Source organism: Xiphophorus couchianus, chromosome 5, assembly GCF_001444195.1.
Source record: "Xiphophorus couchianus chromosome 5, X_couchianus-1.0, whole genome shotgun sequence".
Lineage (NCBI taxonomy): Eukaryota > Metazoa > Chordata > Actinopteri > Cyprinodontiformes > Poeciliidae > Xiphophorus > Xiphophorus couchianus.
The window spans coordinates 9,549,793-9,566,618 of NC_040232.1; the positions used below are offsets into that span (position 1 = coordinate 9,549,793).

At 38.3% G+C, this 16,826-nt stretch overlaps 1 protein-coding gene across 3 annotated transcripts in view; it reads right to left on the bottom strand.

The window, feature by feature from the left end:
- The window catches only part of LOC114144380 (ubinuclein-2-like), a 33,520-nt gene continuing 16,694 nt past the window's right edge, over nt 1-16,826 (bottom strand). For 2 of the 3 annotated variants that reach the window (XM_028017134.1, XM_028017132.1), the window contains 9 exons: nt 16,058-16,164; nt 13,236-13,346; nt 12,079-12,222; nt 10,630-10,680; nt 10,503-10,545; nt 7,927-9,342; nt 6,756-6,963; nt 4,497-4,565; nt 1-3,164 (listed from right to left, as the gene is read on the bottom strand). In XM_028017134.1, coding sequence (XP_027872935.1) covers nt 3,130-3,164; nt 4,497-4,565; nt 6,756-6,963; nt 7,927-9,342; nt 10,503-10,545; nt 10,630-10,680; nt 12,079-12,222; nt 13,236-13,346; nt 16,058-16,164 — 2,184 coding nt within the window. In that variant the 3' untranslated portion in view covers nt 1-3,129. The remainder of the gene's footprint in view (nt 3,165-4,496; nt 4,566-6,755; nt 6,964-7,926; nt 9,343-10,502; nt 10,546-10,629; nt 10,681-12,078; nt 12,223-13,235; nt 13,347-16,057; nt 16,165-16,826) is intronic. The other variant, XM_028017133.1, reaches the window with a different exon arrangement.

Below are 16,826 nucleotides of genomic sequence, written 5' to 3' on the forward strand. Positions count from 1 at the left end.
TCTCATGAAAATCATCTGTTTTAATTTCATCATAGACACAAAAATAAGCTACAAAAAAGACTAAATTAAGTAACCAGATGAACACAGACCGCCATTCTTTCCCCAAAAAAGCACAATGTAGAAGAATGTCAGCCACAGCTCCGGTCACATGAAGTCACATCAAGGGTCAAGGGTCACACAGACACGCGGTGGGTTCACATGGAAATGTGAGAACAGTCACAGAGGTACAGTCAGACCAGCAGCACCCCATCACAACGAGATACAACACAACAATCTTTGGCGTCTTTCTTGGTGCGGCTGGTCTCTCTCACACACACACACACACACACACACACACACACACGATGGGCAGGGTGGGACAGAGTGAGCAGACAGTCAGGAAGAACGTTTATTTTGTAAACGGAGGTATTCATCTGAGGGAAGGTTTTGCTACCAGTGTTCAGAGAAAGCAAAGTGAAGTTTAATCCTGCGAGCCTCAATAAAAATAAAAATCTAAATAAGACAAATTCGTACCTCATTTAAGGTCAAAGTTCATGATTCAGCAAGACAGACACTTGATTAAAAAAAAAAAAAAAAAAGCGTAGTTAGAAACATTTCAAAGCCGAAAACTTTAGAAAATTAATCTGAAGATTGACCGGACCAAAGCTAAATTTGTTCAAATTGTCTCGTGTTGCATCTGGTTTAAAATTGACAGCTTTGAAAAAATAACAAAAAACTCACAAACTGTGAAATATGTTTGCTTGGGTCCTGAAGTCTGGGCTTCAGGACCCTGAAACCTGGCTTTTATTTGCCAGCAGTGCAGCTGAAACATTCAGATTAATCTAGATGAATCGATTAGAGAAATAATCAACTAATTTAGTCATTGATTAATTGTTAACTGAAGTATTTAGACTCTAAAGGCCATTTGAGCAGCAATAAAGTCAAAACTACAGAATATTATATATATACATTTTGCATTTAAAATAAAGACCTTTGGTTTTCCCGCGAATCAAATAGCATCGTTTAGCTTCACCTGGTTCAAATTCTTACAAATTTATTTTTAAAAACCTGTTCAGTATCTTTTACTATCCAATTAATAACCAGTTAATAAAGTAATTAATGAACCGATCAGTTCTAAACTGTATTACTGTTGAGTCGAGCAGAAATGGTTGGGTTTTTCACATGTTGATGTTAGAAATATTTTTTAACTGCAGATGCATCCTTTACTACAAATGATTAAACGTTCACTAGAGGAACGCTGTTGTTGCATTTTAGGTAATAAAATGTTTATTTTCTTTGCTCTTGTCAGCAAAATATCTGACCTTTAGTCGCCTGTCATGTTACATTTTGATGGACAATAAATTGTCCCAGAAATTATTGCCATATAGGATAATATTGTCATTTTGAAACTATTTTTAGTTTCAAAATTAAATTAGTTATTTCTAACTAATATAGTGATAATAATAATAATAATAATAATAATGGCATATTAATGTGAGTACGCCCTCATAAAGATAAAAATTATTTTAATTTGTAAAGAACATTTAACTGGAAAACATTTTAAATATTCCAAATAAACAAAACAACAATATTAAAATGGATTATGAAGTTTCTGAAACCAAAACTGGATTAAAAAAAACAATTATTCAGTTTCGACAGGGAAAACAGGCAAAAGAGGCAGGCAGTGCAAACCAACGTCTTCACCATTCTCAAAATGCCGACTTTTCCACCATATTAAAAACTAGCATCTCTACCGACTCATTTTAATTTATCATGCGATTAATTGATTTATTGCTTATTGTGACATTAGTTTGCAGCTTAAAGTTCAAGTGTCTTGGGGCTATGCAGTGGTCTAGTCAAAGTCTGGACTTAAATCTGATTGAGATATTGCAGCATGACACAAAGAACACTAATTCCTCCACAACAATCTGATAACACTCATCACCAAGGCAAGATGGCAGGTGTTAGCAGGGTTAGCATGTAGCTAATATATAAACACATGGAGGCTAACTGTTAAAGTATTGAAAAGTTACTTTTAAACTGTAAACTTCACTTTGTTTTCCATGTGAACACGCCAGAAAGAAACAGTGTCGTGTAAAACAATCCCACCGCCGACGAGCTGAGTAGATTGAAAGCCACGCGACGACTTGCACTTTGCATTGAGCTTTTTCAGTCCTGCATAGATCTTTTTCATACTTATTCGATACAAACTAAGGCGTTTTGTTATAGTAAGTTGGTTTGAGTAAGTAAGCAGTGAAACATTAAAAACAAAAGATTCAAGTAGGCTACAATCCTGTTTCCTCCGCGCGCTCACAGGCGTGAACACAAAGAAAAAAAAAACATTTTCCTCCGCTCAGAGAGGATCGTTAAACTTTCTCAATTCAAGTTTTTGTCGTCTTCTTCTTGTTTAGTAATCCAGGAAAAAAAAAAGGTCCAGTGTGACTAAACAGCACCAAAAACACGCTGAGCAAAGAGACGGCCGTCAACCTTCGCTTGCTCGTCACTGTGAAAGGGGAACGAGTCCTTAGATGATAATCTGGATAGAAATTAACAGTATTATATGCTCTTCTTCTATGTACAAACACACATTCAAGTCAACCTCAGCACTCACACTCATGGTTTTGTCCCTGTGAATTAAAAAATAATTTATCAGTATTAATTTAAGCTACTACTTAACAGTCATCAGTGGGAGCAGAGAAACGGACACGACGATTCCCACGATCAACAGAAGAAAAAACAGAAAAACTTACATCATTTCCTGCTCTTCTTGTTTTGTTTTCCTTTGTGATAAGAAGCGTCCTGTAATACTACATATTCCTTAAATATAAATCATAAAATGGAGCGTACCGCTGCTCTACGCCGTTTCACACTCATTCCACAGTGATCGAGGTCAGTCATATGTAAACATGTCGACAAAAATAAAAACTCAACAAAAGGAAGCGCTCTCCTCATTCACTCGGTCTAGGTTCGCCGCCGCCGCCGCCGCCGCCGCCACCGCTCGTAGGGAGGAGAAACTCAACCTCCTTCAGGTTTGTAACCAAGGAGACGCTGGAGCTCCGCCCCCTCCCTTCCTCCTGGCAGTCCATCGGAGCGGAGGCTTCCGATTGGTCAGCATGTGACGTCGCCCATCGCCTCCTGCGCTCTTATTGGTCAGTGGGTTTTCCGCTTCTGGCTTTGGTTCGAGTCTGGGAGGAAGGAGCAAAGATTTTAACTCAGCAGAAACATTAAAGCTGCACTATAAAATTTTATTTTACAATTACATATTGTTTACATATTAAAAGTGTCACCATGTTGTGGGAAAAATAATCTGTGCAAATATTGAACTCCTCCTCCCTGCACTGTTATTGTCGTCTCAAAAAAAATTAACAGCTCCTGGTCAAGAATAACCAATCAGAGGCAGGAGGAGGGGCTTAGCGCTGTCAATCATCCTGATGAACACGCTGCTAATGATGGAGAAACAACTTGCAGTTACAGGAAAACTGTTTATCTGCTTGAAATAAAACAAAGCTAACTTACAAGTAACTTTTCAGCAAGGAATGATCACTTGTTTTAAGCAAATAAATCCTTAATATTAATGAAAAAGTACTAGTTCCATTGGCGGATTATTTTGCTGTTAAAAGCAGAAAAATGTCTTGTTATAAGTGAAATAATTACCTAGTGAAACCAGTACAGTACAAGGTTCATACTGTGTTTTTTCCCACAGTGAAAATCAAACACATTTCAAGCATTTTCAAGGTAAGTTTCAAATTTTTCCAGCACCTCATTTGGAGATAAAAATAATACAAATTAACTACAGAGACAGTTCCAACTCACTATTATATGATATAATTGATTAATAATGCTTTGTGATTGTATTGTACACCAGGTAAACCAAGATCAACTAAAATATTACACTGTGTGTTTCTCTTACCCTGACCGGTTTAATTTAACAACAAAAGAAATCCCACAATTTCAATAACTTTGTTTAACACATAAAATGTAAGATAACCTTTATTTATGTTACACAGGTCAGTAAGTCAGTTATTAGGAATAATAAACATGAATTACTTTGAAACAATACAAACAAATTATGTTAAGGTAAATGACTTTCCTGTTCAAATTAAAAGCTTAAACATTATTCAAAGAAAGTTACAAAAAAAATCTCTAAAGAATATTCTTGCTAAGTTTTCAGACATTTAGAAAATAGAAATCATTTTCGTAATTCCAACTAAGCAAAAACAAAAAGAGTTTCGTCTAATTTAACTTTGGGGAGTGAGAAAAAAAATTTCTGTTTTTATTAAGTGAATAAAAATATCTGGTTTCAACTGTTAAACATTTTCTACATTTAGACTTTTAATCAAGCACTTTCCAACCGAATTGAAATTCAAGCATTTTCAAGGATTTCAAGCACCTGTACGAACTGTGATAAATACTTCTGCAACGTTTAACATGCTGAGAATCAAAACAGCAGCAGGCTGATTCGACACCGACAGACGGGGACCAGAGGTGGTAGGATTAAAAAATAGGAGGCAGATTACCTGAAAAAGCAAGCTGCAAGTGAGGAGGTAGGGCAGCCTGCGACCCTGACTGGAGGCTCTTATACAGATCTGAGGAGGGAAGGGAGGACAAATGAAAAGAAAGAACCACAGCGTGTGAAAGATGAAAACACATTAAACAACATAAAGCTGTGGCTCAAAGCCAGATGGAGTTTAGGGTTGATGTGATAAATGGGTGGAAAGTTGCAGCACAGAGTGGAAGCACTTCTGCAAAAAATAAACGGAGACCGAGAGTATTGTCAAGTTATCAAATATGAAAGTTATTACCATTTTATGACCCAATTCTCAGTTAATTTGAGGTAAACTCAGGTTATTTTATAGGAATAATGCCTCGCAGACGACTAAACATCCTGTTTGATGCTTAACATGACACGTTGCATGTTATTGTTTACATCCGGAAATTTCGCGCATGCGCACAACGCTAAAGGGCAAAAGGACGATTCTCAAAACAACTCCGTCCACTTATTGAAACCTGGAGATGTAGGAGTTACTAATTCAGCGCCTCAGCAAAGACATAAATAATGCAGAAAACCGTTAAAGTAAAACTCAAAACCAATTATTTTCCGCTCTGTGCGTCAGTTACGCTACACGCAGACTCGTTGCCATAGAAACTGACAACAACGCCACTTTATGTATCGGTATTCAACACACACACACACACACACACACAAACAAACACTCAAACACTCAAACATTTCCCACAGAAAGGACATAACATTCAGTACGTTGCAGTATTATGTTTTTCGGCTTGATGTTTATTTTGTGAATATTAATAAGTGATAGTTGTGGTAGATTAGCTACCGCTGCTATTAGCTAACTCGGTAATTAGATTAGCTTCCGCTGCTATTAGCTAACTCGGTAATTAGATTAGCTACCGCTGCTATTAGCTAACTCGGTAATTAAATCAGCTACCGCTGCTATTAGCTAACTCGGTAATTAAATCAGCTACCGCTGCTATTAGCTAACTCTGTAATTAAATTAGCTACCGCTGCTATTAGCTAACTCGGTAATTAGATTAGCTACCGCTGCTATTAGCTAACTCGGTAATTAGATTAGGTTCCGCTGCTATTAGCTAACTCGGTACTTAGATTAGCTTCCGCTGCTATTAGCTAAGCTAACACTGCGGTGGTAGATTAGCCAATTTAAACACCTGCGTTACTGATGATCTGTCAGAGTTGGTGTTTGGGTCGCCTTTTTTAACATTTTGTAAGTGAACCGTAACAAACCGGATTCCACATCGCATCTACATGTTACGGTTGTCAAAATCAAGCTAGTATAACTGAACTACTCCCCTCTTCCTCGCTATTTTTACTTAACTAAAACGTTTTCCTGATCCTCCGTAGTGTTGACAATCAGTAGAAAAAGACGGCGTCCCTTTTTCTTTTATACATAAGGCGGACATTTAAGGTTCACCGTGTTATACTGAGAACTTAACAGCTAAAACCCATTATGCTAATCATCGTTTTTACTCTGCCAGCAGCTTTTTGCCCTCCAGCAGGCGTGACATCACGCAAGACCGAGTATCAAAGGTATTTGGGTTCTGATCTTAAACCGGTACTTGCAGGAAAAACAGATGTTGTCTTTGTTCATCCACCTACTCAGCTGCAGCCGCTCAGTCTGCAGATGGAGCAGCTGCTAACATCAACACATCTACGCTGCTTGTTAAGCAACTAATTAGTCCCACTTATACACATTCTCTGCATTACACCCCCAACTCATGGAAAATTGTACATTTAAAAGCAGAATGTACATCGTTAGTTTCACAGGTATCATCATCATATGGATAATAATTTCTGCTTGTTAAGAAGCGATCATTTAGTCTGTTTTTGATTACATTCATCCATTAGAAACTGAATAATTTGATCAAATTATTGTCAGCAGCAGCAGGACATCAGATTTTGAAAAAGTATTACTGATTAAACGGTAGCTTTATTAGCATAAAGCTACATAATTTTTGACGTTTAATCAGTAATACTTTTATAACAAATTTATGTCAGGTCATGATTTCTTGGTTAATGACAAGTTGTCATAACAAAGACATGCTGAATAATGTCAACTTTGCCCCTGCTGGGCATGTAGAGAACTGCAGATGGCTTTGTTTCTACAGGATCTTCCTTTCTGGACAGATTCGCCCTTAGGAGGATCCTTTATTATGATAATGTCTCCACGCATTTTCATTCATTCATATTTTCAGTAATAGATCCATTTTTATTGACTTTTATCAGCTGAGCATTCACTCACCCATTAGGTCGCTCTGTGCTAGAGGGTATCCTGAGTTGGAGCTGGGGGTTGAGCCCATGCTAGCTGCACTTGCAGCTCCAGGAGCGCTGAAATTTAGTAACGGGGGAAACTGGAAGGGCAGAGAGACGGGAACCAGACCTCCCATCATGCCGAAGCCCAGAGGGAGAGCAGAGTGGTTGGTGAGGAGAGGAGAGCCTGCAGCAGATACCTGGTAGATAAAGAAAAATGTTGTGTGTGTTTGTGTGTATTTCTTTCAATGTAATTTTAAAGGTAACTAATTGTGCTTTTTTGTATAGGTCTGTGGGCTTAAAAAAACATGTTTATAAAATTTTTTTGCACAAAATCATTCTTAAATAAAGAGGTTTTAGTCTGATCAGTTCAGCCTATTTTGAGCTGTTTTAAGGCCTCCTGTCACTTTAAATCCAAGTAAGCTCCTGCCACGCAATTTTTACTCTGAAAATGGATGCAAAGTGCTTTAAAAAGTCATTTTTTGGCAATAAACTAATGTTTTTTGTTGTGTGGAGAATCAGCGGTTTCAAAATCCTACCGATTCAGTCACAATTAGCAGGTACTATGCGATTTCCTAACAAACTAATCTAAGCTCCAGGATGTTCAGTCAGCTGGTTTTTCCGCTGTACAATGGCTGCTGGAAAAGAAAAGTGTTTTGTTGTTGACTTACCATCCACAAACCACTTGCTGAGTTCTCGTTGGTTGTGCAGGAGATTCTACTAATGCTTTGCAAAGATGTACAGTTGTTTAATTGTGCATCTGTTTGCAGCCATTTTCACGTGTAAGCGTCAATGTTAGGGGGCGTGGCCAGCAGCAGATTATTTGGATTTAAAGTGAAAGGAGGCCCTAAAACAGCTCAAAATAGGGATAACTGAGCAGACTGAAACCTCTTTATCTGAGAATGATTTTGTGCAAAAAATGAAATGATCATGTTTTGTTTAAGCCCAAAAACCTCTCCTAACTTGTTCAAGGCAGTATAACAGTATAACTTATTGCCAAAAAATGGCTGGTTGTTTACTTTTTTCATTGCTTCAGCTGGTTTTAGAAGTAGCTTATTCCCAAAAACGTGCAAAAAATGAACTTTAATTATAAAATCAATAAAATATATGAACAACCTTCTAATTTTTTGTCATTTTAATGTTTGACTGGTTTAAAAACTGACCTGTGAGAGATGCGACGTTGTAGCAGACGTAGCCAGAGTGCCTGAAGGTGCCCAGCCATTTCCCGCCTTAGAGCTCTGGATGACCCCGCCCACCGAGACCCTCTGCCTCTGATTGGCCGAGACAGAAGCTGTGGAAGAGGGCGGAGTTTTATCTCCCTTACTGTTGGCGCTGCTGCTGGGCGGCGGCTGAGGCTTCTGGATGAAGCTGCAGCTGACAGGCGGCACCGGCTTCACCGGGCCGCCGCCCGACACGCTGAAGGGAGTCCGGAAGGTTTTGGGGGTTTTGGAAGCGTACTGGTGTTGCTGATGGGAGAGTTGGTGTGACGGCGAGGATGATGGGGACGGGGAGGAAGACGGGGGCGGCGTGGGCACAGGGGGCCGAGGGGTGAGCTTGATGATGGGGGACGAGTTGCTGCTGAGGGACGACTTGGTGAGAGTGGCCTGCATGGGCGTGATGAAGTTGGCCTGGTGGTGATGGTGCGACTGGGGTTTACTCTGGGAGGTGGGGGACGGCGAGGAGGAGGGGGCCGGGGACGGCGGGTGGAACGACTGCGGGACGTGGTGGGATGTAGAGTTGGAGCGCGACAAAGGCGAGGAGGAGGAAGGCGGCTGGACGGGGCCGCTCAGGGTGCCGCCGCCGTTGCTGCTGCTGACGCCGCCGCTGGGTTTGACGGTGCTCTTGGAAACGCCTCCCAGTGTTCCCAATGTTCCCAGTATCCCTGCTGGGCAGGTGAAGCCTTTCTGGTGAGGGGGCAGCAGAGGGGAAGCAGTGGGCGGAGGCCGCTGCTTCGGAGGCGAAGGAGAAGGATGCGGGTGCATCTTCCCCATTGCTGCAGCTGGCCTGTGACTGGGCGTTGCCATGGTAACGTGTCTCTGAGTCTGAGCCAGGCAGCCCTTCACCACCTGCCCATAGTGACAATCTGCAGTCCTGGAGGCCAACGAGAGGCCGGGGGTGTGCAAGCGAACCATGGAGGAGACAACAGGAGGAGTAGAAGAAGAGGAGGAGGTAGAGGAAGATGTTCCTGATACATTCCCAACAGAGGCAGCCGGAGGAGGAGGAAGAGGAGTGGGGTCCGCCTTCACCAGGGAATGCTGCTGCAACGTGGATGCAGCCGAGGTGGCCAACTGGGAGACGGCGGGGTAGTGAGGGGCGACGGGCGGCGGCGAGGAGGTGGGCATCTGGAGGGGGGGCGGTGACATGGGGCTGTCGGCCAGGCCCAGGCCCTTGGAGGCGTTGCTAAGCAACGCCAGAGCGTGGGAGATGGAATCCAGAGACGGAGCGGTCAGGTCCTCGTCCAGAGAGTCCGACAGACATATAGGCTCCGGGGGCGACGCCATGAGGAGGGGCTGGCGGGCAGAGGTCACAGCAAGGTTAGAGGTCATAGTGAGAGGCAGCTTGTTGATCCACAAACCGTCCTACAGGAGAAGGAGAAGAAACTCAAAGCCTGAAGCAGCCAATCAGTCTGAACTGGTCCTTTAAAGTGATGGTGTTAAATGTTTTTCAGCCAAATATAATAATGTTTAGCACAAAAAAATAATTACATTACCTTCAGTTATAAAAATGCCACATATATTAAACATGACTTCATAATTTAACGCCTCTGTCTTTTTATCGCTGAAGTTTGTAACTTTTACATAAATGTATTTTTGACATGTTTGTTGAAACTGTAACCATGTCGTGATGGTACAAAATGAGACAACCAATTAGAGCCAGGAGGCGGGTCTTAGCGCTGTCAATCATGCCTGTGTGACAATGTTCTTCTCCCCACCCTATTTCCCATCATTACGTTCTGCTAGTTAGCATAGCCATCGATGATGACGGATAAACGATTTTCCAGAAACAATAAGTTGCTTCTCTGCCATTTGCACATTGAGCAGCGAGTATATGAGGTTGATTGACAGTGCTAAGGCCCTCCTCCTGGCTCTGATTGGTTGTTTTTGATTGGGAGCGATGCATTTCTTCAGGGAGGACTTGGAGGTGATCAATCTTTTCACAGATCATCTGTCTCAAACTGTCACGACATGGTAAGCGTTTTAACAAATATGTTAAAAAAAATATTTTTACAAAACTTTTACTACGACTTTAAAAATTCCTGCTCTCTCTGAATCTCCGCCTTCAGGAAGTCATCACAACATGGCTCCTCTATCGAGCCTTTAACAACGCTTTTACCAGCGTTTCACCGAGAAGGAGCTTGAGTAATGAGCTGATGTGCAGTTCTTCCCGGTGTTTACTAATTGCTGCTGGCTAGTCTGAAGGAGCTGATCGTTGAAGTTTCCACTCTCAAAGGCGGTGCTAAGTTCACGCAGGTGATTTACACAGGTTGCCATGGAGATTAAAGGATTTCTCAAACATCAATAAAAGAATCAAAGCATCCCTCCAGGTATGTTTTGATGAGGGAATAACATAATTATAACATGAGGTAAAGTTAAAAAAAAAGTTGATTTTACATAGCACTGCCCCTTTAAGGGTCCAACACGGCCAAACCGAAGTCAAACTGTTGCTTTCACACCAACATTTCACGTTTCACAAGAAAACACCGGCGTGATTTGACGTAAAGAGCAGAATGGCCGCTCACCTTGGCTTTGGCCTTGGGTCCTGGCACCACTCTCCTTCTGACTCTACATAAAGAAATAAAAATAAAAACATCAAAGAAGCCTACATTTTTTACTCACACTGTCTGAAGTGACGCAGTGAATACTTACAGGTTTCCAGTGAGGTGACCATGAACTGCAAGGCTTTCCTTGAGCAAAATTCTAAAAAACACAAACAAAAAAGACAAATAAAGCTAAAAAAAGTGAAAAACTTCAAGTTTCACAAAACCTCAAGTTGAAACTAATACAAGAAGATTGACAATTTTCTATAATAGCACCAAAACTTTCAAACAAAATGCCTTTAAATGTTAGGCATCCTCACTTCCTGGTTTTCAGTTTTAAAGGCCTGTTTTAAAAATTAAACCTTTTCTCCGTTGCTCTTTTGTTATTTTTGTTTTATTTTGACTCGTAAATGTTTGTTGGATGTTTGTGTTTTATTCAAAAGTTGTTGTTTTTAAATATGCTTTATAGATCAACTGGATTTGTAAGATAAAATGTAAAAAAAAACCACACGTGACGTGAACATCACAATGAAAATTGGATAAATCTTTTGCTGCTTATTACCAATATAAACTATTTATATCTGATAATTTCCTCCATTTACAGTGAGTTACAGTGTTTTACACTGAAGCACATCTTTATTTGCATCAAAATGAGAAAACTAAATGTTGGAAAGTTAATTTCTTTCTACAACACATTCTCTGAACTGGTCGCTAAGTGGTTGTTAGCACCAGTTGTTGCCATTTTCATGCTTTACCTTAGCATACTGCTAACTTGGAAACTACAGTCATCCAAAATCTGCACTGATTGTGCTTTGAATTAAAAACAACAACAAAGCAACTATGAGGAATAAACAATGAGATTGTAGACAATGACACTTTAACATGGAGAGAAGATTAAACATACCGTCTCAACAAGTGAAGGGACAAAGTTCAAACGGAGATTTGTGGGTTTTTATGTAAAAATAAAAAGCAAGCAGCTAAAACACAGCTTAAGCAGCTGCATGTTTGTCCATTTATCAAATAATTAAAAGTTGTTACAAGTGAAATTATCTACAAAGTAAATTAACCAATAAAACAGAGGAAACATGCTAACATTAGCCTAGCACTTTCATGCTTGAGCAGCATATTATGTCTGACCAGCCAATAAACCGAGCGATCAAAGAAAAAAACAAAAAAACTAATGAAGAAAGTTCAGTGGAAGAAGAATCACACTACTGATGTCGCAAATGTAACACCCAATAAAATGCATTGTGTTAATTAATCAGCACATTTAAAGTAATTTTATAACATCCATGGCAACGACTTTAATGTCGTATCAGTCTGTTTATTGATTCAGATCGTTATCAGGGACAAAAAGTGATCAAGACATCCTTACTACAACTCAGATTGAGTTAAAATAGATTAAAATATGTATTTTGAATATTTACCAGAGCTGTAATTTGTTTGTTTTTAAAGTAAGTCCAAAAAACTGTCAGTAAATTGGTGAAATATCTACCAGGTTAAAGGATTTGCAGAGTTACAAACATGTTAGCATTCGTTTACACGCAGACTTTCAGACCTGGTCTGCATCCAGCCTTTGGGCCACAGTGGTTTGACCTCGTTCTCCAAGAAGGCCTTGAGGTAGTCCTCCACTGACAGAGTGCACTGGTTCTCCATCTCATAGCAGCTCAGCTTGACACGGACCAGGTTGCACAGCAGCGTCCTGCACAAACAAGGCCGTCACATTCAAATCAACGTTCAAGGTTTTAGTTTCATTACATGATGACAGAGGCGGCACAGATTTTCAATGAAGGCAAGGTTCACAAAATGAAAAATTACAATAGAGGTATGAAAACAGGTCAAATTATTTTGTTTTTCCCACTTTATCCACATTCAAATGTTTTGGATTTATAATCACAAAGTCTGCAAATGCTTAAAACAAGCTTACATTAAAAATCTATCGGATAAACGTCAACATTTTTTAAAAAGAAACAGCAAACGGGTGTAAAGGTAAAAAGAGAAGCGCTCGCTGCAAAAACACAAAATCTTATCAAGTATTTTTGGGTGGTTTCTAGTGAAAATATCTTATTACACTTACAATAAAACATAAAACAAAATCTATGAATACACTGCAAAAATACAAAATAGTTAAAAGTACTTTTGTCTAGTTTCTGGTGCAAACATCTTAGCACACTTGCAAAAAAATATGTAACACACAAGCAACTTTTCAGCAAAATATAGAAGCTTGTTTTGAGCAAATAATCCATTAATATTGGTGAAAAAATACCAGTTCCACCAGCAGATTATTTCACTTATAAAATGGGAAAAATGTCTTGTTATAAGTGAAATAATCTGCCAGCGGAACTAGGACTTTTTCCTCAATATTAAAAAATTATTTACTTGAAATAAGCTCCTAAATCTTGTTGAAAAGTTACTTATAAGTTAGATTTGTCCTATTGCAAGTGTGCTAAGATATTTGCACCAGAAACTAGACAAAATACTTGGAAGGATTTTGTGTTTTTGCAGCGTATTCGTGGATTTTTAACTGGAAAACATCAGTTCATAATTTCTGCTTTTCTTTCTTTCCCCACACAGCAGATCTGAATCACATTCATAATGAGCGCAGACGAGACAGATCAGGAAATAGAGGCTGACTAACAAAATGTGGAACAAATAAAGCATAAAGTTAAACGTGGATCAGGACACAGCGGATGTGAGACGATGTCCGATCATTACCTGAGCATGTCGTCCCAGATAAACTTCTTTCTAGGTCCCATCACTCGTTTTCCAGGTTTCTCGTCATCTTCCTCTTCTGAGCCGTTCCTATCCCCCTCCCCCGACTGATGCCTGTAAAACACGGACGGGACAAATTTTTAGCAAGTTGGCTTCAAGAAGGTTTGTTAGAAAAGGCACCTGGTGGGGCTGATGTTACGTTTAAACAGAAAAATAAAATTAAAAAACGCATCACCACTAAGAGGCATCTGTTAATCTGGTAGCCTCCAGTTGCAAAGGACAAATAGTTATTAATGCTTGTAAAAACCATTTAGACGTAGTTTTATGATTTCATTCATGAGCAGAAAACACTAAAATCAGACCAATATAGCAACAAATAATCAAACTTTGTGGAATTATGTAATAGTAATAAATTTAAAATAAATTCATTTGTACTGTTAAGAAAAACAACATAAAGCCTATTCCTTTTCAATCATGAAGTCAGGAATTTCAGAAAAAAAAAATCATAAAAAAATACACCTAAACTGGTGATAGTTGAATTTACACCCATTTCTTACAAAGTGATACAATTAAAGAATTTAATTTCTTTAATTTAGATAACTTAAATTAAAGAATTACATTTAAATAAAATTAGTTTAATTAAATTAAATTAATTTAAATTAAATTAAAAGGCCAGATATACAGTACAGACCAAAAGTTTGGACACACCTTTTAATTCAATGAGTTTCCTTTATTTTCATGACTATTGACATTGTAGATTCACACCGAAGGCATCAAAACTATAAATAACACATGTGGAAATATGCACTAAACAAAAAAGTGTAAAACAACTGAAAATACCCCTTATATTCTAGTTTCTTCAAAGTAGCAACCTTTTGCTGTGATTACTGCTTTGCACATACTCTGCATTTTCTTGATGAGCTTCAAGAGGTAGTCACCTGAAATGGTTTTCACTTCATAGGTCAACCTGCCCTGTCAGGTTAATAAGTGGGATTTCTTGCCTTATAAATAGTCATGAAAATAAAGAAAACCCATTGAATTAGAAGGTGTGTCCAAACTTTTGGTCTGTACTGTATGTGTCTTTTGGATTTTCGTGGCAGTATTTTATGTGTCTGGAGCTGAAAACACTCAAATTATCTCTGAAGTGTTTTGTGTGTGCACAAATAAAAGATTCATCTTAATGCAGTGTCGTGGCCATTTATGCTAAGGTTTTGTAATTTATAATTTCTACCAATTTTGTTTTGTTCTTTGGGTAGTTGGAATATATTTAAGTTAATTTAGAATCAAAATTTGTAATTAATTTTTATATTTGGAATTGTTTAGTTTACTTTGTTAATTGTTAGACCCTCCCACCAATTTGAGTAATTAAGAACACACCGGGTGCTTGGTGCTGGGTGGATTGTTTGGTGGATGTCTGGTTTGGACGGGAGGTTTTGGTAGAATGATTTTTTGACCACTTGAACACTTATTTACACTTGTTTTGTTTACACCTTCAAACATTAAATTGAGATTATTTTTCATTTCAACTAAGTTACAAGACCTTTATTTCTACTTTTGCAATAAATGAATCAAGTCAAAGTGCATACAAATCCCAAGCCACCTGTTACCACCCACAGCCTTTCTTGGAGTTTTATTTTTCGCTTTTTTGGAACGAAAGGCTGCGACATGCAGATTAACAGGAATTCTGAAAGAGATTACAATTCAATATTTCTTAAGCCACAAACCTCAGATTTTTTTTTACAATGAACTAAAAACGGTCAACGCTTTTATTACTATTATTACTTCATTATCAGGAAGAACAATAACATTAAGTTTATATATTAGAGCTCTGACTGGTCCAACAGAACCTATTCCAAACCAGTTGTTCATCTTTTCAAACAGCACAAAATGGAGATTTCTTTCAGTTAAAAGGGAGTTGTTTCTTTCCACCATCACCATGTGCATGTTCAGTAAGAATGACAGCTGGAAAGTCGTCAACTTAGCTTAGCATTATATTAAAATTAGATTCTAATTCAGCTTCATCTCAAATTATTTACACACTTCTTTAAATATATATCTATATATATCACATAAATTACTTTACTATTTATTTTATTTTATTTGTGTAAAACATTTCTTAATCTGGGACCCGAGTCCAAATTGCGTACCACAAACAAGAAAATAAAAAATCCTTGAATCCTTAAATTTAATTAAATTTAATCTACCATTATGATTACATTAATTTAATTAAACAAATTTAATTTGTCAGTCTTGTTTAATCCAGGTTAAACAAGGTGACATTTGAAAACAAAAAAAAGAACTTAACTGAATTAAAATCCCTTAAAACTATGAGAAAATGTGAAATATTAGCAGATATTAAATAAATCAAACAGCAGCAAGTGTTTCCCTGATTTCTTTCAGATTTAAATCTGTTAATAAGCCTCAATTTAGTGGCTTTTAATTGTGTTTTATTTCTGTTTTGAAGCATAAATGATCTAAATTTACTTAATTTAAATGTACTTGTGGATAATTTAAAATATGTCAAAGTCAAAAGCTGATAGAAAATGAGCTGCAGAGGAGTTTTAGCAAAGATAAACAAGAAAATGTAACAAATCAGAAATGTTCAGTAACTTCCCTCCATCAAGCACAAACCCCAATATTTCAGTTCACCTAAATAAAATGCAGTGGAAGTAGAGTAACTCAAAATTGCCCCAGAAAACGAAGTTCCTAAAAAAGGTTTAGTGGCAACAAACCAATGAATGGGATTTACTTCAGCTCAAAATGAATAAAATAAAACTCATGAAGTCGGGGCTGCACATCATCTGAAACCAGAGAGATTTACTTACTTTGCAACTTTGGCCATGCACTCCATGTTATATTTTGCAATCTGTTCAGGCATCGCGCTACAAACAGCCAATTTCAGCTTCAGCAGAGGCGCGCGCAGCCGGTCGTCCTGACATACAGAGAACGAGAGAAAACAGCAAAAGGTGACAAAGGAGAAGCAGAAGGTGCATGGAGGAAGAAAGAGGAAAACTAATGATGCGTTAGGAACGTCGTCATGTAGCCTGGTTGCAGAGCCACTTCCTGCTCCTTACATACAACAAACAGGGAACATGGCGGAGGAGCAGGAAGCTGCACAAAACGGCAACAAGGACGAGGAGAACCGAGAAGTTTGGAATCAGCAGGTACCAAAATAAAGCTGTGGAAAACACTGAAGAGCCCACTGCACTGAATCTGTTATTGAAATTAATCGTCAGCTAATTTAAAAATGTACTAATTGTTAACTAGTGTATACAAAATCAAAAAAGGCTAATTGCTCAAAGAACAACAAGTAATTGAGTCCAAACTGTACAAACAAATATATATACAGCTCTGGAAAAAACTAAGAGACCCCTTAAAATGATCAGTTTCTCTGATTTTACTTTTTATAGGTTTATGTTTGAGTAAACCTCATATTCATTTAGAAACAACAATATTAATGTTTTAACTCAGGAAGAGTTCAGAAATCAATAATTGGTGGAAAAACCAGGAGGCTTTCAATGCTTTTCAGTGCAGTGGACTTTTTTTCAAAACATTTTAAATTTTTTACATTATACATTTTCTATTCAAGTTAGA